The 25,845-nt window shown below is 39.0% G+C and overlaps 1 protein-coding gene, 1 non-coding gene and 1 pseudogene across 3 annotated transcripts in view; 1 reads left to right on the forward strand and 2 right to left on the reverse strand.

The window, feature by feature from the left end:
• Positions 1-1,249: 1,249 nt before the first annotated feature.
• Positions 1,250-25,845, forward strand: part of RCAN3 (RCAN family member 3) — a 34,614-nt gene continuing 10,018 nt past the window's right edge. The window contains exons 1-2 of one of the 2 annotated variants that reach the window (XM_039854689.1): positions 1,250-1,474; positions 9,024-9,275. In XM_039854689.1, coding sequence (XP_039710623.1) covers positions 9,081-9,275 — 195 coding nt within the window. In that variant the 5' untranslated portion in view covers positions 1,250-1,474; positions 9,024-9,080. Of the gene's footprint in view, positions 1,475-9,020; positions 9,276-25,845 lie in introns of both variants that reach the window. The other variant, XM_039854688.1, reaches the window with a different exon arrangement.
• On the reverse strand, positions 2,986-3,104 carry LOC120596365 (uncharacterized; annotated as a pseudogene).
• On the reverse strand, positions 5,279-5,397 carry LOC120596457 (5S ribosomal RNA). Its single transcript, XR_005651153.1, has one exon. It is a non-coding gene; the product is annotated as a 5S ribosomal RNA (ribosomal RNA).

Consider the following 25,845-nt stretch of genomic DNA (forward strand, 5'->3'; position numbering starts at 1 on the left):
TTTTCTAGGTAGAATTGCTCACTTCTTCCTCCACTTTGTCAGCACTTGCAAAATGCCTCTATGAGTGCATGTATAAAATTGTATCACAATTAGCTGTTTGCTTATCTGTTTTTTCTAGCTGTGAGCCCCTGAAGAGGTCGATTTGGAAGCCCAGAGCACAGGGCCTGATATCTCAGGGAAACTCTGGGTGAAGGCTAAAGCAGCCTTTTTATTTTAGGACCTCTCAGAGCCATTTGTGTTAATGTGCATTATGGATCCCCAAGCAGGGGTACAGAATGCTGCAATTTCCCAACTCTTGACCTAAAAACTCAATTTTTGCTGAAGTTGCTGTGTTAGAGGAATTTAGAGAAGATTACTGTGGTCCTTAGGGTGACCTTCACAAAAGAAGTGGCTCTCAATAAATATGTTAAGTTAATGAAACGGAAAAACTTGGTTAGATCAAGGTTGGGAGCAGGGGCAGCCAAATTGGAAGCAGCAGAAACAACAAAACCAATGAGCAGGAAGCAAGAGGGGGTGACCCATTAGACATATCGCTCTGATAATGCAGGATCAACAGTTAAAGAGTGATTGCGGCCAAAATCCAACCCCGTTTCCTTAGCTTTAGTCTAACAGAGATTAGATATATTCTATACACTTTGATTTTTCTTCCTTCCCCCGTGATCCAAGTGCTGAATGCCTGACAACACTGCCTCCTTGATTTTGACCTTCAATTTGCTTCACTTGACTCTGAGGGGACTATGGTAGGTGATCAGAACTGATTTTCTTCCAATTGCACATCCTTAAGACAAATTCCTTTCTTGTTCTGTGCCTCTGTTTCCCTCTCTGAGAACTAAGGAAAGAAACATAGTCTCCCCCCAAAGTTTGGCCCAGATGCCTTGTAAAAAAATAATGATAAATTAAATAATAATATCTGCCAAAGAAAGCGCCAGTCCTAACCACCGTAACTCTGGACAACTCATTGAACAGCTAAGTCCTTGCTCTATTTATTTGTAAAGTAAGCATAATAATGCCCTTGGCCGCATCGGGAAAGCCCAGCGACGCCAGCCCAGCGCGCGAGCCCAGACACCGCCCTGCCCCACGCCCGCGCGCCAGGGGCGGGGCCGCTTCCTGCTGGTGTCCGGGGCCCCGCGCGCCCCCTCCGGGCCGCAGACCTCGGGCGCCTGCGCCGCGCGCGCTCCGCCGGAGGAGGGGGCGGGGCGGGCGGGAGCGCGCGGGCCCTGGAACGCGCGCGCGCGACGCCGGCTGCCCGGCTCGACCCTGGCGCCGCTCGCTCCCCGGCCGAGGCGGCCGCTCCCGCCCGCGACGAGGGCGTGGCCGTGAGGCTTCCCCGCGCCGGCTCTGCCCCGGCCGCCGCCCGGCTCCTCTCCCCAGGCCCGGCTTCTCGCGGCGCCCCGGCTCCCGCGCTGCTCTGCCGGCCTGCTCAGGCCTCTCCCCTGCCTTCCTGTCTGCGTTCCTGCAGCAGCCAAGCGCGCAGGTGAGTGTCTCCTTCTCTGGGTGGGGCTGGCGCCCGGCTTCTCCCAGCAAGGTTTGCTACCAGCGCTGGGGAGGATGGTGGGCACGGGGTACGGAAAGTTAAACAACAACAACAACAACAAAAAAAAAAAAAAAGAAAGAAAGAAAGAAAGAAAAGAAAGGAAAGAAAGAAAAAAAGAAAAAGAGAAGAAACGGTCCGCAGACACCTGGGAGGGGTGGGCGCTCCTGTGACCCAGACCCGAGAGATGATGCCGCGTCCTTGCCTCCAGGGTCCTGCCTCTCTCGTGCCCAGGGTCTTCTCTGGCAGCTCTGGGGTATTATCTTGGAAAACAAAACCAAGAAAATTGTTCTCTCCTCCCCAGCAGTTTTCTCCTGACAGCTGATTGAAAAGCTGACAGGCCCAACCTGCTCCTAAAGGCAGGAAAGGTGCAATCGATAAAGCAAAGGCAGCCACAACAAGTTGAAAGCCCCTCTGTCTCTCTCGCTCCTCCTTCCTCGTGATGCGCGGATAATCATCGCATTACTTACTCACCAACTTCTTGAAACTTGTCTATCTGCTTCCATCTGCTGCCTGGACGGGTAGAGCAATGGTGCTGTGTTTTCAGGTTGCTTCGTTCCAGCTTCTGTGCAAAATCTGATCATCTCCTTCAGGGATTAGGAGTCTAGTGTAGAGAGCAGTTCAGATCCGTGTTTCAGATACAAACTAGGATTATTTGGAGTGATGTTTTAGTGTAGTGCTCAAAGCCAAAAATATTCGCTTTCCCTTATTAAAAAAAATTACTTAGCACACTACAGTTATTTGAACTTTTCATAGAACAGCATTTGATAAGAGAAGCAACTGACTTAATTGTAGCTGTAATTACCTATGATTTAAAATAATTTATTTTAAGACTATTTCATTAGTTTTGGTTCTATATATTAAATTATAGAAACACAATATTGAGACTGAAGATATAGATGTTTGTGCATCATGTAAATTTGTACCTTTCGGTGGGGATTTTATATTGGTGTTTTAGAAATGTACTTCTGATGCAGGAAGACAATGAAGCCTGAAAACTGAGAGCACCTTCTTTAGCCATGTCATTAAATGTCAGCTTTACATTTTACCAATGGTTGGCAAACCATTCAGTTTCTCTCTTAGCTTGGGAAGAGATTTCAGTGCTTTTCAGGAAAACAAGATTTTTCTCACTATTGAATTGTAACATTTGTAAAGCTTTTAAACACGTGGATTTTAAGGGTTACAAATGAGAACAAATTTTGCATGCTGCTTGAGGATTTGTTGGTTGAAAGACTTAAATGTGATGAAATATAGCGTGATTTGGAAATCCATTAGGCTGAAGCTTGTAAAATAATGGAAGCTCTAAAGTTCAGTGTCATTTGTATCTATTTATTTATTTATTTGTTTATTTATTTATTTATTTATTTATTTATTTTTAGGTGAGGCAACCCTTGGTTGACCTCACAGACTACAAGGACCTTGTCAGTTTACAATCCCTTATTTTTTATTTTTTACGCCTACAACATCTGGTCTTCCTAGGTGGTCTCCCATCCAAGTACTGACCAGGCCCGACCCTGCTTAGCTTCTGAGATTAGACAGGATCAGGCTTGTTCAGGGTGGCATGGCTGTAGGCATTTGTTATTTAGACCCTAAAAAAAAACCACAGAAGGTGGAGGTCAGACAGTGGATCTCTACTTTCCCCCTAGAATGTACGAAGTTGTAGTGAGGGAAAGTGAATTATACACAGCAGAACAAATATCATTAGCCTTTATATCTCTACTTCAATTCTTTAAAATCTGTTATTTTCATATGTTCTGACTGTTGATTTTTGCTGTTTCTCTGTTCTCTCTCACGCTAACAAATATCACTATTCCTGGTGGAGCACAGACCCTCAGTGATTATAACAGGACCAATTCTAGATTACCTATGAAAAGAAGGCATAGATCATTGAAACATATAAGACATAAAAATCTAATTTTCACCTATTTTACTTTACAGTCGCACCAAACATTTTTTTTAACCCCAGTTACTAAAAAAGTAGTAAAATTCTACCTATACGCAGTGAACGGGGAGGAAGTAGAAGACAGGCTTGTGTGATAGCTGTTCAGAACCCCCACACCGACAATCCCGAGGGTTTTATTTTATTTTATTTTTGAAGAAATTTAGTCTCAATTTAAAATTTAGAAGTTTTTAAAAGGAATTTAGTAGTTCAACAGCATCTGTGAATATTTCCCTTATTTTACATATGAAGGAACAAACAGAAAACAAAAAGCCAGATGACTTTTCCTAGGTTGTTCAGCAGGGCACTGCAGAGCTGGAAATGGAGTATTTGTTTCATGTAGTTCAGTAGCACTTTGAACCCCTCCAAAATTAGTCAGTGCGTGCATCTAGCTGAAGTGTTTTAAATGTTTACCAAGTTGAGAAGCATACTATTTTGAAAAATTACTTTTAAAAAATCCTAGAGGAGGAGGAATTTACCTTTTTGTCATCCTAACTGAAAATACTGAAAATGCAAAGTCAAATCCACACGCTTGATGTTTTGGCTTGATGGATTCCTTTTGTCACAAGGCTTGTTATAGCTCAGCAGATGGTCATGCTACTTGGAGTTTTCCACTCATTTGATGTTTCCATGAAGAAACAATTTGCCAGAAGCCAGCCACAGCTACTATTGCACTGGAGATGATACTAAACCCTGATTAGCACAGGCTTTTGCTTACAGAAGCTGGAGGATATTGGTGCAGCCCTTTCTGGTGATTGAGCAAGTCAGTATTTCCCTTGGTTGGTAAACTGAGGGATAGCTTAGCCCTGTAATAGTAGGAGTTGGGGCAGAAGCAACAACTCCAGTAATAACAGCATAGAAACAATATACTTTTGTGGTTTTTTTTACCTTCACCTTAATAAAACCAAGCTATTTTTTAAGTACCAGCTGAGCTACCCTATGATTTCTTTATGCAAGTGCTAGGATTGTCATTTCCACTGGCTGACTTTGATCCTATCTCTCTTTCTATTCAAATCTAACTGCGTTTATAATGTCAGATAATGATGAAATGGTTGACAATGTTGACTTAAGCTATATCCAAAAAATCTCATGGCTTGCCTTTAGCAAGAGAACCATCATCTGAAAGATAATGCCTCCAATACTGTGTGCACTGAATTCCAACATAAAATTCTGTGAGGGCCATAAAATAGGCACCATGGCCTTTTTCATCTAGTTCTCCATTTTTATATCTTTAAATGGTGTTATACAGGAGCCATATTACTTCTGCCAGTGGTTGTCTGGAGCTGGTTTCATTGATAGGTCTGTGAGTGAAGTTTTCTTGAAATGATAGGAAGTGTTAGTTTTATTTTTGTAGCCATTTTGTTGCTTGGAACTAGATCATTTGGGTATGTATTTTTCTCATTGTTTTAATATCAGTTGCACTCAATGGTTCTGATGTTTTTGGGATTCTTTTCAACCCAGCAATGCATTGACGTAGATTGTGCCTATGTAAAAATAATTATTGAGCATCAACTATATGCAAAACATTATTCTAACCACTTAGCATATATTCTCTCATTTAATCTTTCTAATATCCAAAGATGATTATTACTATTCCCATTTTGTAGTTGAGGAAACAAAAGGAAGGCAAAGTAATTTACCTAACATAGAGTACTGGGGAAGCCAGAGTGTAAATCTAGAAAAGTCTGATTATGGAGCTTGATACAGGTCTGATGGGATATACTTCAAAGACTGTTCACACTTGTTTGCAATTACTCTGGTATTTCATTAATCTATCCTTTTATTTTCATTTTTATATATTTTTTTTACGCCTACAGCACCCAGTCTTCCTAGGTGGTCTCCCATCCAAGTACTAACCAGGCCCAACCCTGCTTAGCTTCCAAGATCAGACAGGATCGGATGTGTTCAGGGTGGCATGGCCATAGACTCAATCCGTTATTTTAAAGTGTATCAAATATACAGTGATGTATACATGAAGAAAATGTAGCAACACTGTAAAGATTATTGAACTATCTTGGGACAAAAGGCAAATAATTTAACAATAATCTAAAAAAATTGAAGAGAAAGTAGCTATAAAGGACATTATTGGGATAACTGACAAAATTTGAATATAGACCTGATTTAGATAGTAGTATTATATCAATGTTAAATTTCCTAGTTTTGATAATTGTACTGTGGGTTATATTAGAAAACAATTTTATTTTTACACACTGAAGTATTTAGGTGTAAAGGAGGCAGGTACACTCATCTGACCACGGTTCAGGGGAAAAAGTATATGAATAAAAAATAGAATGATTTTTAAAATGGGCAAAAATGTAAGTAATTGGTAAGTCCGGGTAAAGAATATCTAGGAATTCCTTGTGCTATTCTTACAATTTTCTGTTTGAAATTATATCACCCCCCAAATGAAGGTAGAAAACAGGAAATGGAGGTGTAACAGTCTAAGAATTTTTTTTTTAAACCCAGGTGAAGGATTGTTTCCTGTGCTCTGATTTTTTTTTTTTTTTTTTCCTTTTAGGGGTTGGGAGAAGGAACTTGAAACAAACAAAAAGTCTTATCTAAAATAGCTTGACTTTCTCAGATTTCAAAATCTAGCCATTCAGAAGTCCTCAACTCTCCAGCCTCCAAAAAATAGGGCACAGTATTTTCCTCACCTCTTTTTAATGGGTCAGTAGATGGGGAGATTAAAAACATTAGTGTCTCTATAAGATAACAAAGGTGATCCACTTGTCGTGAGACTGAAAGTTAAATTGGGTTGGTTATATTATTACCTTGCCTAAACAACCTGCAATGGCATGCTGAGGTTGACTGGTTTTTATGTCAGAACTCAAACCTTGTCTTCAAGGCAACCTGGCCCATACCTGTACCTTTCTAACTTTGTCTCATGCCACCCCCACCAAACACTATACACTTGGGCTAAACCAGACCCCAAGATCTTTGTGCATGCTGATCTTCTTGTCTTCCTGCCTTTGTCCATGAACTGGTGGCTTTGCTTGGAATGCACCCTCCTTCTTTTCCTGCTGAAATTCTTTTCATCCGTTAAGTCTCACCATAACCTCCTTTGGGAAGCTATCTCTAATCTCATGCAGAATTAAATGTTCCTCTGTCTGTGCTGACGTATCAGTGGTGTAAACACATCGTTATCTGCTTTCATTCAGCAGACCTTATTAAGCATATATTGTGAGCTAGAAACTGCCAGGGACTGGGGATTCGAAAGCACTCACTGGTAGTGAGGAGTGATTCATAAACAAATAGTCATAAGATAAGTATATGACAGAGAAATGAACAAAGTGCTATGAGAGCTATGAGCTCTACCTGGCAACTTAGTCTTGAAGAAAAGCTTCCAGTGAAAGCCATAATGAGGTACCATTTCCCCCATCACCAGGCCACTTTCCAGATTGAAGATTTCTAGCACAATAACCTAATTAAATGAATAAATTTAAAACAATTGTACCTGTGGGCTACCGAGTAGATCTATTCAATAGAAAGCTAAAAATAGAAGCCTAGAACTCAGGAGAGAGAGGTTGAGTCTGACTTATCCTAGAGAGTAGAGATTTTCAGTGTGAATAGGCAGCAAAGACCTAGGGGTAGATAACAATCTCCTGGGGTCATGTACTTTTTCCAAACTACCCATCCCTTCATTGCCCAAGATTCTGCCCTGGCTTCCCTCTCAACTTTGGTGACATCCTTCTTGGCTTAAGAATCATCATATGAAACGAGAGATAGTACTGATACACACATGTTATGTATGTGCACCACAGGGAGGCAGGAAACAATTGAGAAGCACTGGTGGTGAAGTAGTTAAATGCTTGGGTGTGGATAAAACCACCCAGAAAGAAGAAGAGATGGGGAGGAAACCTCAAAGAGATGAAGTCGTAAAGGGCACAGGGCAAGTGGAGAAAGAGGAGCCAGTGACAAAGACAGTTGGCGAGGAAAGACTGGGCCCCTGAAGGCAGGGGCACAGGGACACCCCAGAGTGACTGGGTGGGTGGCAGGATCCATTGCTGCGGAGATAAGCCGAGGCCTGAAATTAGGTTCTAACTATGAAGAAACCATCGGTGTCCATAGGGTGGACAGCTTCAGCCAAAAGGAAGTGGCAGTGCAATCCAGCTGCACTGAATTCAGGAGCGGCTGGAGTTGAGGAAGTGAACTCAGCAAATACAGGTTGCTCTTTCCAGGAAGTTGGTAGGTAAAGGGGAAGAAGAGACAGGTAGACTGACAGGCAGGTAGAATCTGAAAGAAAGATTTTCTTTAACATTGGTCGGTGGGGACGGAAAATCTTGAATAGGTATGTTTGCTGAGGAAAAGGGACAGATGGAGAAAGAGAAATTGAAAGTATAGGAGCCGGTTAATGGTACAAGATCCTTTAGGAGTGGTTAACATTGTTGAGAAGAAATTCCTGCTTTGTGGGAGCTCAACGAGGCTAGGAACCATGTCTTATTTATCTAATATCCTTAGTAATACCTGGCATGCAATAGGCATTCAGAAAATGTTTATAAAAATGAGCAAAGATTTTACTTTTTAGAATTAGTCTTTCCTGACTGATGTAGTAGAATAACAGCAATAAAAACAAAACACTATTTTTATCCTATAATTAACATTCTGTAACATACTCTTCGTAAGCAATATATTTGCATCCTTGTGTTCTTTGAAATAAAAGATAAATTGGGTAATATTGAGGTAATAAATAGTAATCACAATCACATAATTCTTTTGCGGCTGATGTTTCTCGAATTCTGTTTCAGCATCTTGAAGTATGTTGTATTTGAGGCACTCTGTTTGGTGGGTATGGGGCGCAGTTCATTGGAGGAGACAGACATGCACATAAATAATCCATATAAGACAGACTGTTCCATTCTTTAATAGAGGGACACTATAAGTTCCATGCCTTGGGGTTAAAATGACTGATTTTTAAATGTTCGGGAAAAGGACATCTTTTCGATTGTCGTCTGTGTCATTTTGCCTGCTGTAATATTTCTACGATTAACAAAGACTAACTTTGTATAGTACTTTTGGTACTGCGTAACTTAATTCTTTAAGGGTATATTCAAAAAGAACAAGTTGGTTAAGAAAGGTAAAACCAGCTCATCGCAGACCATATTTCAGGGTGCAGATGGTGAGTGAGTCAGCGTGGGTTTTATTTCGCTGTCAAAGTTTTAGTGTTGTAGACCTAAAACCCAAACAAATATGTGAAGGCAGTTCTGGTTCCCATTTTCCTTCCTACTGCTTGTAAACTAGTGTACATATTGATGTTATCTCATTTTGTATTATCTTCCCCCCCACCCCAATTTTACTAGAAAACTTTTGGCCTTTTTTGGGTACTATATCATTGCTAGTGAACTATATTACAGGAAATATGCTAAGGAAATCAAATTAGAATGTGTAGAATTCCTTTATGAAAGCTGTAATGAGTTGATTGGAACGCTGATTTACCTTTCCTAAATAAAATTGCTTCCTTCGATGAATTGCTGTCTTGAGAATTGATTGGAACATTATTTGGCCCTCAAAGTCTTAACTCTGTTGTTTTCTTTCCTTTTTTTTTTTTAACAGTAGATGCCTGGTAGACATCTTAGAACTTTAAAAACGGAAAAGACCTGCTTTTAGGGGATAATGCTGAGGGACACTATGAAATCTTGGAATGATAGCCAGTCAGATCTCTGTAGCAGTGACCAAGAAGAGGAAGAAGAGATGATTTTTGGTGAAAATGAAGATGATTTGGAAGAAATGATGGATTTAAGTGATCTGCCTACCTCACTTTTTGCTTGCAGTGTCCATGAAGCAGTGTTTGAGGTGCAAGAGCAGAAGGTAGGCACATATCCTACCTTTCCTTATATTTGGTAGCGTGTTGAATGTATGTGGATTTGTGGGAGCTGAGCAGATGGCAAAGTTTATTACTGGTGTGTGACAAAGACAAGTATAGAAAGTGCTCATCAACCTTTAGACATCGCTGCAGCATTTTTATTGTATTTTATGAGTATCAGTCTACAACGGAGGAAATGTTTAAAAACCAGTCCTTCCCCACAAATATTTTGAGAAGCACTGGTTTATAGTGAACTCTTAATCAGGTCTTATTAAGTACATTCATTCATTCATTTTTTTTTTTTCTTTTTGAGCCTGTAGTTAAGAGAAAGCTAGTGATTTTTTGCTCGGCTTCCTATTACTTGGGAGTAAATGCACAAAGGAAGGAATTATTTCAAATATTTTTCTGGGGCTAATTACATCATTAGGGGTATTTATGATTTTACTGTAACAGGATTGTTAACATTTCTTGTTTTACTTTCTACAGTTTGAGGCAAAATGATTAAGCTTATTTCTTAAAGGTTACTCTCCTTTAGTTCATTTATTATTTACCTGGAAAGAGAGGTTTTGTGTGTTTATTTTTCCATCATGACCTCACAAAAGCCTATAGATCTTAGTCCTACAAAAGTAAACTGTTTCTGCCTTTGGTATAAAGTTTGCATGTTCTGAGACTTTTTCTCAAAATACTATCACCAGCCCTTTAATTTTCTATCTATGCACTTGAAGTATTTTCCTCACAGTGACTTTCTTGGAGCAGAACTCCATATAGTTTGATTCAGTACATATTTCAATGCCTTCAGTGGGTCAGGCACTGTGCCAGTTGCTTCAGGGCATAGAGCAGGAATTTAAACAGCTTCTGCCTCAGACAGTTTTCAGTGGTGATGATCAGTAATTTGATGTAAGGTAGAGTTCTTTTGCCTTCAGAGACACTTGAAAGTCCATTGGGGTATCAAAGAGAAGGTCAATGCCAGCTGGAATAAAAGACCTTACAGGGAGATGGCATTGGAGAAGAGCTGTGAGAATTAGGTAGGAGTTTAGCAAGGAATAGAAAGAGAATTCTAGCCAAAGGGAACAGAACTAGCAAAAGAGCTGAATCAGGAGAGTGTGGACCACTTCAGGGAGTAGCAAGCACTTCTGTGCAGCTGGTGCATAGTTGAGACACAAAGTCAAGAGAAATCTGGCTGGAAAGGTGGGCATGGAGCATCCCGCAAAGCTCAGGAGTTTGCCTGTCTATGGTGAATAATCTTCTGAGCAAAGGCGTGACAATGAGAATTCCCCATTAGGAAGATCACCTGACAACACGTGAAGGGCAGAGAGGTGGAAGGAGAGCTAGAAGCAGGGGTCTGGTGAGGAGATAGTATATGCCGGTGCGGTGAGCGGCCTGCAGGGGCCAAAGACCCGGAGGTGGAACAAGGGAGAGGGAATGCAGCTGCCAATTGTATCCTTTGGGTTTTTTTTCCATTTGCAAATGATATTTCCTTTCCCAAATTCAATCATAATGTAGAATTTTTGCAAACATACTTACTAATTTTCTTATACTTTAAGAGCTCTAAATTTTCATATAATAATTACTTTAACCTTGTTTATTTGTTATTGTGAGAAGCCACATGTGTTAATAACACATGTATTACTAGCTTAATCTTAAAATGATATAAGAATTCATTCAAGAAACCTCACAAATCTTATCTGTTCCAACTCTTCTTTTTTAACTGTAGCCTAGAAACTTTTTTAACTTGCCAAAGTGGTGAATTCCTGTTGGTTTTCATTTAAAAAACTGTTTGTGGTTATATCTAACCTAAAATTATATTAGAAATCATATCAGCAGAAATTCTAGTAGCAGTTCAGTGGACTTCAGGTAATATACAACTCTTAGTCACAGTAAATTTTATATAAAAGCCTTAATGGTAATAACTGAAACTGTAAAATATAAAATGTTTATATAATAAAATTATATGTGGATCATCAATTGGATATAAAATGGGGAGAATCAGATGTTTCCTATACATTTTTCTTCTGTCAGTGTCTTATTTTGCTTTCATTTCTCCTTGAATAACCCATTTATGAAGGTCATACACATGTGCAAAAAACAAAGCATATTAAATGTAATTGCAATTAAATGCTTCATTTTCAAAAGAATTTTAGTTTTTTTCCCTGACTTTAGAAGGTTTTTTTCTTTATGACTTTCTAATTGTTAGAACAAGCTTTTACCCTTTTCTCAATAGTAGACTGAATAACATAAGTACCATTTTCATGTACAAGTGAATCTTTAGATTGCTAGATTTGGGCTGTACATTTTCATTAGTGTTTCTTGAAAAATAGTATGTGTGAGGTGGGGAGAAAAAGGAAGGAATTTAGTAAACTCTAAGAAAAACGGAGGAAAAGGCTTATCTTTTCATTTACATTTCTACAGCAGCACAGGTTTTTATGCATATGCTCAGCTAATCAGTAGCTCCATCAGGAGCACTGCAGGTTTGGTACCTAATTTTTCTATAACAGATTTGGATTTGTCCCATTGTGATTTTATTTATTTGTGATTTTGTTTTGTTGTTTTTAACCCCAGTTTTCACTTTCTAGGAAAAATTAAGCAGGCTTCTGATTTTAATACTAGAGGTATTCAAAATACAAGTTAGATTTTTATAATGTAAGAAATAGGACCATTTTTTCTTACTGTTTTAGGTCCAGTGTGTCTGAGTGGACTCGAAATGTTAATGCAAAGCAATATTATAAAGAAATGCATATGGCTTTGGGATTACAGTTCCTCCACAAAGTACTGCCCTAAAACTGTCTATTGTGACCTACTCACCACAGGACATTCGATTTGAGTTGTTTTTCTAATGATGATGGTTGGGGTATGAACCAGCCCTATTGCTCTCTTGGTCCTGCTTTTTGATCATTGACACTTAGCATTTGCTGCAGTTCCCGGTGTAGGGTGACACGTGTTAAATGTTTGTGAAATGAATGGACTTTGTAAGATGGTTGTTGAGGATTAGTGATTCAATGCTGTGATGAAGAAACAGAATTATGAGCTGAGTGAGCTTAAGTAGTACACAGGAAATTTCATCTGAAATTATGATCTCAGATACAGTGGCCCAAATTCCTTTGTGGTCTGCGTAATTATATGCAAAATATAAATCTTTCTATTAAGCATTTGGTTCTACACCCTCCATGTAAAAAAGAATAGAAAATATTATTTTAAAAAATTAAATGATCTTTGGAAGTTAACTGAATACCCTGATTCTCTGGGTTTTAGACTAAATCAATTGTGTGTTTTCTGACACAACCTTCAATCCAGAAGTAAACCCTTTTTTGAGAATACTGATCTGTTTTATAAATTTCAGAATTGAAAAAGGGGATTGAAAGGAAGACTGCTTCCATTATAGTGAACTGTATTTTTAGCAGTGCCTAGAACATAATAAGGTTTCAGTAAATATTTGTTTAATTGAAACTGTAATGTCATTCTGACTACTAATAAATGGAAAGATATCCTGTGTCCATGGACTAGAAGGCTTAATATTGTTAAGATGTCAGTACTACCAAAAGTGATCTACAAAGTCAGTTCCTATCAAAATTACAATCAATATTTCTTGCAGAAATAGAAAAACTCATCCTAAAGTCATAATGGAATCTCAGGACACCCCAAATAGCAAAAACAATCTTGAAAAAGAACAAAGTTGGAAGACTTACATGTCCTGATTTCAAAACTTAATACAAAGCTACAGTGGTCAAAACACTGTGACACTTTCATGTCAGTTATATCTCAATAAAAAGCCAGTGTGATACTGGCATAAAGACAGACATATTGACTAGTGGAGTAGAACAGAAACCTCAGAAATGAACCCTTGCCTGTATGATCAAATGATTTTAAATGAGGATGCCCAGACCATTCCATAGGGAGAGGATAGTTCTTTCAACAAATTATTCTGGGAAAACCAAATAGTCACATGCAAAAGAATGAAGTTGGCCCCTCACCTTATGCCATATACAAAAATTAATTCAAAATGGATCAGATACCTAAATGTAAGAGTTAAAACTATAACAGCCATGGAAAACCTAGGAGGAGAGCTTTTTGACATGAGATTTGGCAATAATTTCTTGGGCATGGCACCAGAAGTACAGGCAACAATAGAAAAAAAAAATTGGACTTCATCAGAATTAAATATGTATGCATCGGAGGTCACTATCAACAGAGTGAAAAGGCAACCTACAGAATGGGAGAAAATATTTTCAAGTCATATAGGGATTAATATCCAGAATATATGAAAGAACTGAAACTCAAAAACAAAATAAAAACCCAATTGAAAAAATGGGCAAAGGACTTAAATAGGCATTTCTCTAAAGGAGATACATAAATCACCAATAAGCACAAAATATGCCCAGCATCACTAATAATTAGGGAAATTTAAATGAGAATCACAATGAGATACCACTTCATACCCATTAGGACGACCATTATCATAAAAACAGAAAACAGGTGTCGACAAGCACGTGGAGAAATTGGAACTCTGTGCATTGCTGCTGAGAATGTAAAGTGGTGTGGCAGCTGTGGAAAACAGTATGGCAGTTTCTCAAAAAAAAAAAATTAAGCATAAAATTACCATATGATCCAGCAATTCTGCTCCTAGGTATATACATGAAAATTGAAGGGACTCAAACAGATTTTTGTGCCCAAATGTTCATAACAGTGTAATTCACAATAGCCAAAAGGTGAAAACCACCCAAATGTCCATTGATAGATGGAGGAATAAACAAAATGCAATATATACATACAGTGGAATATTATTTAGCCTTAAAAGTGAATGAAATTCTGATACATGCTACAACATGGATGAACCTTGAAAGACATTATGCTGAGTGAAATAAGCCAGACACAAGAGGACAAATATTGACATGAGATGCCTAGAATAGTCAGATTCATAGAGACAAAGTAGAACGGTGGTTGCCAGGGGCTGGAGTTAGGTGGGAATGGGAAGTTATAGTTTAATGGGTACAGAGTTTCAGTTTGTGATGATGAAAAAGTTCTGGAGAAGGATAGTAGTGATGCACAACAGTATGAATATACCTAATGCCACTGAATCGTACACTTAAAAATGGTTTAATGGCAGATTTTGTGTTTTGTATATTTTACCACAATAGAACAATGCAAAAAGAAGAACCTGTTTTTCTTGAGTTATTCTTTGTAATGTGCTTTTTTTATCTATAATATGTATACAAATATATTTTAAACAAGTAATATGCTTTTATATGTACATATATATATGTACATATGACATACATGCTTACTTATATTGAGTGTGTAATATGTATGTACTGGACACCTCTTTTGCCCCACTTGACATCCTCCTGGTCCAGCGTTTCACACCAGCAGTCGCTGGAGCGCCTCGCTGTGCACAGGTGCAACCTCTTAGCAGCTGGCCTCTGCTGCACTGTGGATGTCTCGCTGTTTGTTTCAGCATCCCTCTGCTGCCTGTGTGAAATTGCTCAGGCTGAGTGATGCATGTGCAGACATGGAAGCGTGAGAGAGTTCACATCCCACAGGGCAGCCCTTGACCAGTGGGAGGCTAAAGCCGGTGAATATCTGCCCCCTCTTCTGACACTCAAGCTTGTTCTCACTGGCTCCTCAGAGGGCTCCTAGCAGGTCAAGCCTGTTTCCCACAGGTGACCAGCTGGATAACAGCCTGGATGGAAGGACTGGCTTTTCCTCCTTCCCTGTTTCACTGTTTGCATTCTTGTCCTGTAGGGTCACTTTCCAAAACAAGTTCCGTGTGTGTGTGTGTGTGTGTGTCCGTCCGTCCTTGTCTTGGCCTCTGCTTTGGCAAGGAACGCGGGTAAGACAAGTGCATTGCTTCCAAGTTTGCTTATTTCCCTGCGTGAAGGCACCCTCCCAGGCTTTCAGAAAGGGGGCAGTGGATTTTTAGGTTATGCCGCAGGAATAAAGACTAATATAAAGAAAACCCATGTGCCCGCCCAGTTTAGCAAATAGAATTTTACTGTTACAGTTGAACCCACTGGGTCTCCCCCAGAGGTAACCATTATCCTGAAATCAGGGTTTATCAGTTCCCATGCAACTTTTTTTATTGGGTCGAAACATATGAAATTGGAACATATGAAATTTGTAGGAATGTTTGAGATTTGCCAAAATGGTCAAATATTGGCATTTCTTCTGATTCAGTCTAATACTCCGTGTATGTACATGTAGTATTTAAAATTATTTCTCTATGCAGTCGATATGATTGTTTATTTAGAAAGGCATCTACATAAAACTGTTAGAACTATTAGTAAACATTTAGAAATTGAAATTTTAACAGTATTACCATTTACTGTGAAATACTTAAATATAAATCTAAAAAATATGTGCAGGATCTGTATGCCGAAAACTGTAAAACACTAATGAAATACGTAGTATTTGATGTTATTTTAAATTTTATATAAATGGCATAATTGTATAAATTATTTTTTTCTCATATCTATAAGATTAATCCATGTTCAAATATATATTCGGTTTCACTTGCTATATAGTATCCTATTTTAAGAATATGCCATCATTTATTTACCCATTCTGTTTTAGACACTTAGGTTATTTTTGATACGTTGCTCTTGCACCAGTGATGCTTATTCTGTAGTATCCTGTGTATGTGTGGGTGAGTTCTCCCCTGGGTCTGTAACTAGGACTGATGTTGCTGGCGGGTAAGGTTGCACTTCAATCTTAGCCGATACTGTCAAACAGTCTCTAAAGTTGTATCTGATTATATTTCTACCAGCCATGTATAAGAACTCTCATCGCTTCACAGCATCACCAATACTTGATATTTTCAGAATTTAAAAATTTTGCCAGTCTGGTAATTAATATTTTTATAACTTTTTAATGCATTTTTGGATAAACTATAGATGAATGCATGTCAGACTTATCGGTGGAGGACCAGATTTTTCCTCCAAATTATCGCAGACTGATGCTTTTATAAAATGCAGTAAGAATGTCAGCAATATAAACTTGCTAAAACGTTTCTAGATACTTTCAGTTTCTGTACTGAACCTTGTTGTAGACTGGTAGCAAAGTTCATGGACTAGCACTGGGTCCTCAGACCTCCCCACAGTATATGTAACATTTAGAGATTTTCAAATATCTTACAAGATTTTGAAATGAAAAAGCTTTCTTTATTTACCTTCAATTATATTTGTAGTTTCCATTGCAATACTTTGTCTCAAAAATAAGGCTTAAAAAGGAGTTTAGGTCATTTAGTTAGGCAGTAATGGTATCCTAATTATCGCTGGTGTTAAGATATCACTGAATAATAGGATTGGCCGTCACATTCTTAGAGATCACGGGTTTCTGGGTTCCACATTCTGCCTTGATCATGTGTGCAGTTGTAAATACTTATTGGGCATTGCATCAGCCACTGTCACAAGTTCTAGAGAGACAGTGAACAAGAGGAAGCGCCAGCCCTCATGGAACTCAGGGAGAGAAGAACAGTTAACGTGCTAACAATTGAATACGAAGTTCAGACAGCTAGGTTACCCACGCATGTGTGTTCCTAGTCTGGCTGGAACAGGGTGCTCCCATGGGCAGGGACGGGATAGCTCGAGAGTGAGCGAGCTCAGAATAGGCATGTGCGACCCCTCCACAGTGGCTGACACAGAGCCCAGCTTTTGAGCTTTGCTGTTCATTAAATATTTGCTGAATAAAAGACTGGGAAGATCATCTATAGGGTCAGGGTACCAACACTCCCTAACATTTATGTTGCACCATCCTAAGTTAATTTCAATAACCATGTTTGTTCTATTTTATTTCCTATCTGATTTACATTTCTATTTTTACAAGTTTTATAGCTCAGATTGTATTAGGACAGCAGAGCATGTCCATAATTGTATGTATGTATATGTGTATGCATGTATACATAAGTAAACAGGTAAACAAATCAATAGACTGGGAGTGCATGTGAAAATTTTTTACTGGTTCGAGAGTACAAAGAATTTTTTTTTTCCTTTACCATTTTTAGAGTAAATTGCCAACAGGGATGGCCATCATGCCCGACACTCCAGTATCAGTATGTATTTGCTACCAACAAGGGCATTCGCCTGGGAGGAGAAACAAAATTCAGGAAATTAATGTGGATATATTATACCCTCCCAGTCCTCAGACCCCATTCAAGATTTGCCAATCGTCCCAATAATGTCCCAAACCATCCAGCCCCTTGTCCTGCATTGCATTTAGTTATCAGGTCCCTTCAGTCTCTTTCAACCTGAAACACTTAGTCTTCCCTTGCCTTTCATGGTGTTCGTTCACATTCTTGCAGATTACAGGCCAGTTATTTTGTTGCATGTATCTCAGTTTGGGTTTGTCTGCTGTTACCTCAGGATTAGGTTCAGGTTGTGCATCTTTGGCAGGAATATCACAGAAGTGATGCTGTGCCCGTCTCACTGCATCCTATCAGGTGGTGCGATTTTGATTTGTTGCGTCATCAATGAAATTCACTTGGAGCCTTTGATTAAGATGGTGTCTGCCAGGTTTTTCTACTGTCAAGTTATATTTCTTATAATTAATAAGTATTTTTGTGGGAGATACTTTAAAACTGTAAGTACCCTTTATCTCTGTCAAATTTTTAACATACATTCATTTAGAGCAGTAAGATTCAAGGTTTTCTATTTCATTCATTGGTTATAATCTGTTACTTATCATTATTTTGAAGCTCACATTTGTCCCAGATTTGGCCAGGTTGCCCCTTCAGATGGCCTCTGTGTCTTTCTGACACATCTGCTTATCATTCTTTGAGTTCCTCTTTACATTCTAACACAACAAGATATTCCAGAATTACCTTGCACTCCCCCTGCCCCAGCCCGGAATCAGCCATTTCTCCAAGGAACCCTGATTCCTTTCAGTGAATAACAGTATTTAGAAACCGAGGCATGGGAGTTAGTTGTCTATACTTATTGCTCTCAGAATGTCAGTGTTCCTAGGCCTCTCAGCAGAGCCAGGAAATATATAAATACATACACAACCGTACATATGCATACACATCAACTCCAGTCCAACACCCCAACCCACCCCACCAAAATTATCTTCACCCCACCTGGGTTCTGATATTCCCACAGTACCATCCTTACCCAACCCGGATTGCCAGTTCCCTGTGCCGGATTGCCTTCCCGCACAGATTCGCATCCTCGCCCCTTCAGCCTGCCCCTGTGCTGGGATACCCTCTGTCTTCCCCTGTTCTGGGCAGCCGTCCCGCGTGGACACCTGCCTCACCCTGCTGGGCTTCAGCACTGGGTTGGGCTCCCCTCCGTGAGCGCACTGTCCTACTGCTGTCAGGCCCGGCCTCCCTCCCTAGCACCACCTTCCTTACTCCACTTGGGCTCTGACACCCTGCTCCCTATCCGCATGGACATGCCTCTCTTACTTGGCCTCGTCTAAAGGCTTCTGGACCGAATGTTCAAGAGGAAGGATGCCTTATTCTTTTTACAAGAACAAATAATACACTTCAGTTCCTTCCCAGGGTTGTTTCTCTCACGTTTACGTGTCTTTGGAAGGATGGTTCCCTCGCTTTAACAATCACCTTTATCCTCTAATGTCCATGAAGAAAACACCATCAGAAAGAAGACAGACCTCTACCCCGGAATAAATCACACAGACCATCAACATTTGTTCCTCATTATAGCCTCAGTACCTGGGATAGTACCGGGCCTTGCTGAGTGAGTGAGTGAATGAACAATGAGAAAAATTTAGCAAGACACAAGTCTGGATGGAAACCAAAGAAATAGAATCCTCAGGTTACTGCCAATCACTAAGCACATGGGCAAGACCAAGAATGAAACATGTTTTGGTCTTAGCCCATAACTGACCTTAATGAAGAAGAATCCTGTCTTGCTGCTCCACATCTTCCTTATGTACTTAAATAACTTCGTATGAGCCATTTCCATTTGCTTTAAGTGGCTTTTCATTCTCTTGTGCTAGCTTGGCACCATGAGCGCGTGCATAGCAAAGCATTTACGAGGCCATCAAACAGTTGATTTTAAGAAATGACAAACAAAACAAAAAGATAAAATTAACAAGCAAGGTTAAAAGCCACAAATGAAAACAACGTATTTTTTTTAATGTGTAGAATTTGACTATAACTACAAAAACAAACCTTGTTATCTTCACCCTCGATTCAAGTTCATGGCAGAGTAACACTCATCAATGTCATAACAGAGAAGCAGCATTCTTTGCTTCAAAGGATCAGGGGTTATAGGTCAAGTTCTGAAGCGTCCTGGGAAGATAGACACTGATTTCATCAGTCAGTGGTGTACTGTGCCCACCGCACACAGGTCTGGGAGGGCATGTCTCCTAGGTGACTGATCCAGCAGCGCAGTGCCTCTGAATTACTAAAAGACTGCTAGGAAGGGCAGATTCTACTTTTCCATTGGCAACCTCAACAGTACCTGCTGTCTGGTTTATATTGTGTCCTCACTGTGCATTCGTCACCTGCCTGGGGAATCCACATCATACAGAAGAGCAGCTTATTTTTCGTGTGTGTGTGTGTGACCACAGAATGGCAAGTGGACTATTGCAAAAGCTCTACTGCATTTCTGTTAATAATAGTATTAGTACTGCCAATATATTATTCTAAGAGCTTTAAATATTCACTATCTTCAACAATAACCCAATGATAAGTGGATTCTTCATTGGAATTTACGATCCTCATTTAACAAGTAAGGAAACTAGGCACAGCAGAAGTAACTTGCCCAAGATCACAAAGCTATATAATAGAACCAATAGTCAAACTCAGACAGCCTAGCTCCAGAGTTCTGTTACCTGTGAAGATGAGTGGCTAGTAGAAGCCATGAGACATTCCTGAAATTATCTGTCCAGTTTGTAGATTGCTCCTGAGATTTTTCTTTTATGATCTCATGGTTGAAGGAGTGAACAGTCTGTTACTGGATGCAGAAAGGAGTATTTTGTCCATGCTAATAGCCGATGAGCAGAAAGCTTCTGGTTCTCAAGAATGGAGGGGTTCTCATGTACCTCTCTCAGATGTGGAGGAGGGTTTGGTATGTTCATCAAAGCCAGTGCTCCAACCCTAAAGTCACAGGAAAGAAACCACCACATTGACGTCATTGTCTCTGGGCCACTGGTGCATCTGCAGGCTGGAACATGCCATTCACCTGACTCCAGTAGGACCCTGAGGCTGGACGTGAAGTTCAGGCTGAACCTGGACTCTCCTAATCTTTCCCACTTCATGGATGGGGAGAACAAGACAGAGGAAGTGAAGATTCAAGTCGATCTCGTGGAGAGCAGAGTTGCTGATCTCCTCGTACATCTGGCATGAATATATGGTGCTGACCTTGAAACTGAAGCCTGATTATTTGGAACAGCAGTCTGAGCATCTGAAGCATTTCTTCCCCTGGGAAATTATACGTGGTTTTCAGGGGGAGAACTCCCTTATGTGGTTTTTCTCACCTCTGATGTCTTAGATCAAAACCGTATGTTGAGCCCGAGTACCTGGATGAGTTTGCAAACCTGATTTGTTTGGTGGGCCATCTTGATTCTTGGAATAGACTGATTGATAGAATAGAATACGTGAAATGATTGCCTACCTGTAATCTGACTGCCTGTTCAAGATGCCTATCAACCAGCTCCGTGGATAGTGAGAGGACACGTTGAGCAGGAGACAAGAATCCTCTGCTTTTCACCTTTTGCTCTCTCCCTAGTTTTTGTTCCATCTGCTCTTTCCTCCAGGGGGCTTTGTAATCTCCTCTGTGCTCTCTGCTCTTTTCAGTAAACAACCCAAACAACCTTTCTGCTAAAAGGAAAAAGCCATTGCTTCTGGGAGACTGTCAGGAGCTGGGATCTCATTAGGAGTTCTCACAGTTATGGTTTGAAGATTGTGCCTCTTCTCTAGGTAGTCCCCAGAAAACCCAGATAAAAACTATTCTTGTTTACCAGTGGGCTATGGGGTTTGTGTCATTGAGTGCAGTACCTTTGTATCTTGAAAAGTGTGTATGTGTGTGCGCGCGCGCGGAAAGACTGTCCTAGTAGACACCCTGGCTGCTGCCTAATCAGCTTAAATATCAATGTAATTAGGTGGTACCTGTGCTTGCAGATCTCATTCCCCTCCTTACATGGCCGGCTGCGGGTTTGAGGTGTTTCGAGGCAGGCAATCAGCCGCCAAACTGCTTGAAAATGACTTCTGCATTTTGCACACATCTTACTGTATAAGCACAGTCACAGATCTTTTCCAACTTAGCCATCGGAATAAGGGGGACATTTCTATAACCAGAATCACTACTAGCAGTTGTTGCCCCACTAGGAATTAATACTAGCAGTAAGTTGTCCTAATTGAAGATGGAAAATAGTAGCTGACCAAAATCCCCTCACTGTGTTCCCAGGCCAGGCCCGCGGCCGAAATTCAGCAGCGGTGAGACCCAGAGGCCCACTCTGTCTATTCAGCCAGCCCTGTGGTCACCTCACTCCACCCCTTCTCTCCTTCTCTCTCATACTTTTTTTTTTTAATTGGGCAAAACTCGCCTACAGTGTAATGTATAAATCTTAAGTAGGCAGTCTGGTGCATTTTGACACTATCTGCTTGTGTCACCAACACTCCAATCAGGAGTATTTCCATCCCCACCCTAATATAAATCCAAAGTTTGTTCCCATCAGAAATGACTTATCATTGGTTTGACTACTTTCTTATACATTATGTAAGAAATTCTAGGTTTAGCGGGGAAATCATAGTCCTTTAAGAATTCACGTTCCAATAAAGCAGAGTATATATAAACATGGTAGCCATTTAAACAAAAATCCATAACGAATAGGTAGTATTTTACATTTTATTGAATTTCAGATTTTCTTGAAATTTAATTCAGTTTCATGCTCCTTTCTGCTCTGGAAAGGCCAAAGTTTTATAGAAGGATTTTATATTTTTTATGTGTCTGTTCCCCTCTAGCACTAGTGAATTTTTGTTCCAGAACTTTTACCAGTGCTCAGATTATCAAAGTAAAGTTTTCAATTCGCCATGCCTAGGCGTATGTGTGCCTTTTTCTGTCCAGGTCATCCATCTGACTGTTTAGGTAGCAGTGATAGGTGAACCAAGGACACTAGGCCTATCCCCAGGCAAAAGTGGAGACTGCCTCTGACATCGGTGAACCCGTAGCCTCTGGATGCTAGAGAACAGTATTTTCTATCTCAGATTTACTGGAAGTCATAGAATATGGAAAACCTCTTGCCTTAGGACACCAAAGATAATTTCACTGCTGAATGCATTGAAGCAGCTCTTCTTCTCAGCTGAAATTGTTTTTGCAGGAGTGGTGGGCGCCTCAGGTTTTTGTCATCCAAGGCAAAGAGGTGCAGCAAAATTGCTTTCGTGGTTTGTTTCTCAGTGAGATTGATGAACCTCATATTCTCTGCTTTGAGGTAGGAAACAGAATAGTTCCGGAAAGGTCAGGACGTAATATACTCAGCTGCCGTCCTCATCTGTTACTCCTTAAAACCTGTTTTCTTCCTGTAAGACCTTTTCCACTTTTCTCCTTCAGTGATTTTAGCATGCCTCTTGCCCAGCTACAAAGTACTGTTCCTGGTGCTAATTTTATATCATTAGAGGATTCAGAAAAGTATAAAAGTGAATTATTTCTAAGGAGGAAGATAACAATTTGGTTTCTGAATGAATTATGTTTGTCACAAGCCATCTTCAGTCCACATTCATAAATAGTGTCCTTACCTCCCGTCTGCAGCCTTCTAAATCCCTTTGGTGCCAGTGCCAGGTTGTCAGGGACGGGCTCAGGAATCCACGGTAGGTGTCTGGATTCATGGAAGGGCAGAGTCACCAGCCAACAGCTCTTACCTTTTCCTCCAATAAGAAACAGCGATAGTTTTGCCTCCACATTTTTCATGTTTTCTACAGCACCTCACAGCTAGAAGTCACATACTTCATAAATAAACTGCATTTATGCTACATCAAGGGAAAAATGGATGTGAAGGAGAGGGAAAGAACTAACAAAAGAACTAATTTAGAAAAAGCTTACTAATTAACTCTTGCATGGGTTCATTTTTTAATAATTCTATAAACAGTTCACAGATATTGGAATTTAGAAGAAGGAGACCCATATAACCTGTTGCCATCAGCTGCATATTACCTTCAGTTATAGTGTATTTCTAGAATTATTTTGAAAAATTGTTTTAAAAGGAAATAAAAAGAGTGTGATTATTAAGTAGCTGTTTAGTTTGCAAGGTAGCTTGTTTTATTGTTACTGTGAAAAATCCACTGCTATGGGGAATTAGGAATAAATATATGGTCCTTTTGCCTGGGGTAAGGAAGATGGTTTGAGGGATAGAATTACAAAATACTAATAATTCATAAACCATGATCAATTAGTTCCATCTTAGTTTCTATTTCCATTATGTTCAGTCCTGATGTTTCTTAACTATCTCATGTGGGAATTTGAATATTTAGTTAGTATTCAAAATATGTTTGAGCATCTACCAAGAATTAAGTGGAACTTCCTAAAATCTCAATTCTAATTTTTAAAAAAAGTGATAAAGCTATCCACCTTTGAAATAGATGCTGAGGAAACTATGAAAAGTGCCTAGACATATTAATAAGTATTAGTATTTAATACATTTACATGTTTTTTAGGCTGATATATTATTTTAAAATCATTACTGTGTATAATATTTTATCTGTTCACATTACTTTAGTATGTAGAAATAATATAGTAAATAATAATAGGATTGATTTTTTTATTTTCAAATACTGTTGACATACAATATATTAGTTTCAGGTGCACAATGATTAGATTAGACATTTCTATACCTTAGAGTAGGATTGACCTTGAAGTTCACCTTCCTTTTAGTACATTGGAAATCCAACAGAGTACAAGGTTTGGCATGCAGTTGGTTGCTTAATATATTTTTTTAAATGAATGAACAAAAATAATAATGTAATTTTTAGGATAAACGATGTGTTCCAAGTAATGAAGGATATTTAAACATTAGGAGGATAAATATTTGTGTACAAATCATTTTATATTTTATCAAATTGGAGAAATATTGCAAAGTCATAGGTAAATGTTCAAATGAGAGCAGTTAATACGTGAGGGAGTATATGATTTTCACTTCATTATCAACAGGCAATTGGAAGATCTTCACATAGACCAAAAACAAAGCTAACTTATAGGTTCCTTTTATTGTGTTACCATTGTCAAGCCTAAGGAATATTTCTAAAGATAGTGAGAATGTTCTTAGGTCTCTTAGGTCTCTTTTGTTACATTTCATTTATTAAACTATTGCATAAAAGTGACCAGTAAAAAAAATTAATGTTGCTGTTCTTTTGGTAATTGAAGGTAGAGTTTTTATTATCTCAATTCATTAACAAATGGGAAAATAATGCTGTTTTTCTTTCCTCAGCCTCATGGAATGACTCAGATATTGCTCTCTTATTCTGCTCTATTCCATCTCAAAATCCTTAGAGCATGTATAATCTAATTTTATTTTTCACCAAAAACTACTATTTTTGTGGAATGGCATACTTCCAAATGAACCTTGAGATAAAGATGTTAATGTTTTTCCTTTGTGAAAGAGGAACTATGGCTGTAGGATATCAGGCATCTTGAAAGAAGATGCTAAATGCACATTAGCATCTTTCAAAGAAATTTCATGCAGAGGAGGGAATAGAAAAAAAAATCAATCGAAGACTGAAAAAAAAGAGAGAGAGAAAATGAACATAGAAAAACTGAGACAAATAGATCAAATAAGGTGGTAGACATCCAAAAACATCAATCATAGCAATGGACTAATTCTTCCTTTTAAAAAATAATGATTTTCAAACTGAATTTTCTTATACCCTCATGCATACACACATATTCTTTTTCTGTGGTGTATCTAAAACAAGGATACATAAAAGTTAGAAGTAAAGGATGGAAATTGAGTTCCACGCAATATACAACCAAAAGAAAGCTACACCGACTGTATTAATATCAGACAAAACAGACTTTAAGGCAAAAGGCATTCCTAGGGAGATAAAGATAAAGAAGGCTACTGCCGAATGATGAAAGGTTCAGTTCACCAGAAAGAGGAAACAGTTCTGAACTTGTATGCACATGATAATACTGCATAACTTTAAAATACTTAAAGCAGAAATGACCAAATTACAAAGAAAAATAAATCCACCTAGTTGGAGATTTTAGCAGACCTCTCTTGGTAATGAACAATTCAAATAGACACGCTCCCCCCACCAAAATTAGAATATATATATACAATTTCTAAAAAAACATGAGTTCAATATGCTAGATATATTTACCCAACAACTGTAAAAGCAAATATTTTTAAGCACAAATAGAAGATTTATGAAAATTGATGACATATTGAATGTAAAGCAAATTTCAAAAACGTCGAAGGATTGGTATCACTATGTATAAACTCCGATCATAGTGAAAATAAATTAGACATTAAAGAGATGACAAAAATCCAATCTATCTGAAATTTAAGAAACATATAAACAATTCATGAGACAGGAAATTATAATGGAAATTAGTATTTAGAATCGAATGATAACGAAAATATATATCAACACTTGTGGGGGACAGCTAAAATAATACTTAGAAATTCTAT

Source organism: Pteropus medius, unplaced genomic scaffold, assembly GCF_902729225.1.
Source record: "Pteropus medius unplaced genomic scaffold, Ma_sr-lr_union100, whole genome shotgun sequence".
Taxonomy (NCBI): domain Eukaryota; kingdom Metazoa; phylum Chordata; class Mammalia; order Chiroptera; family Pteropodidae; genus Pteropus; species Pteropus medius.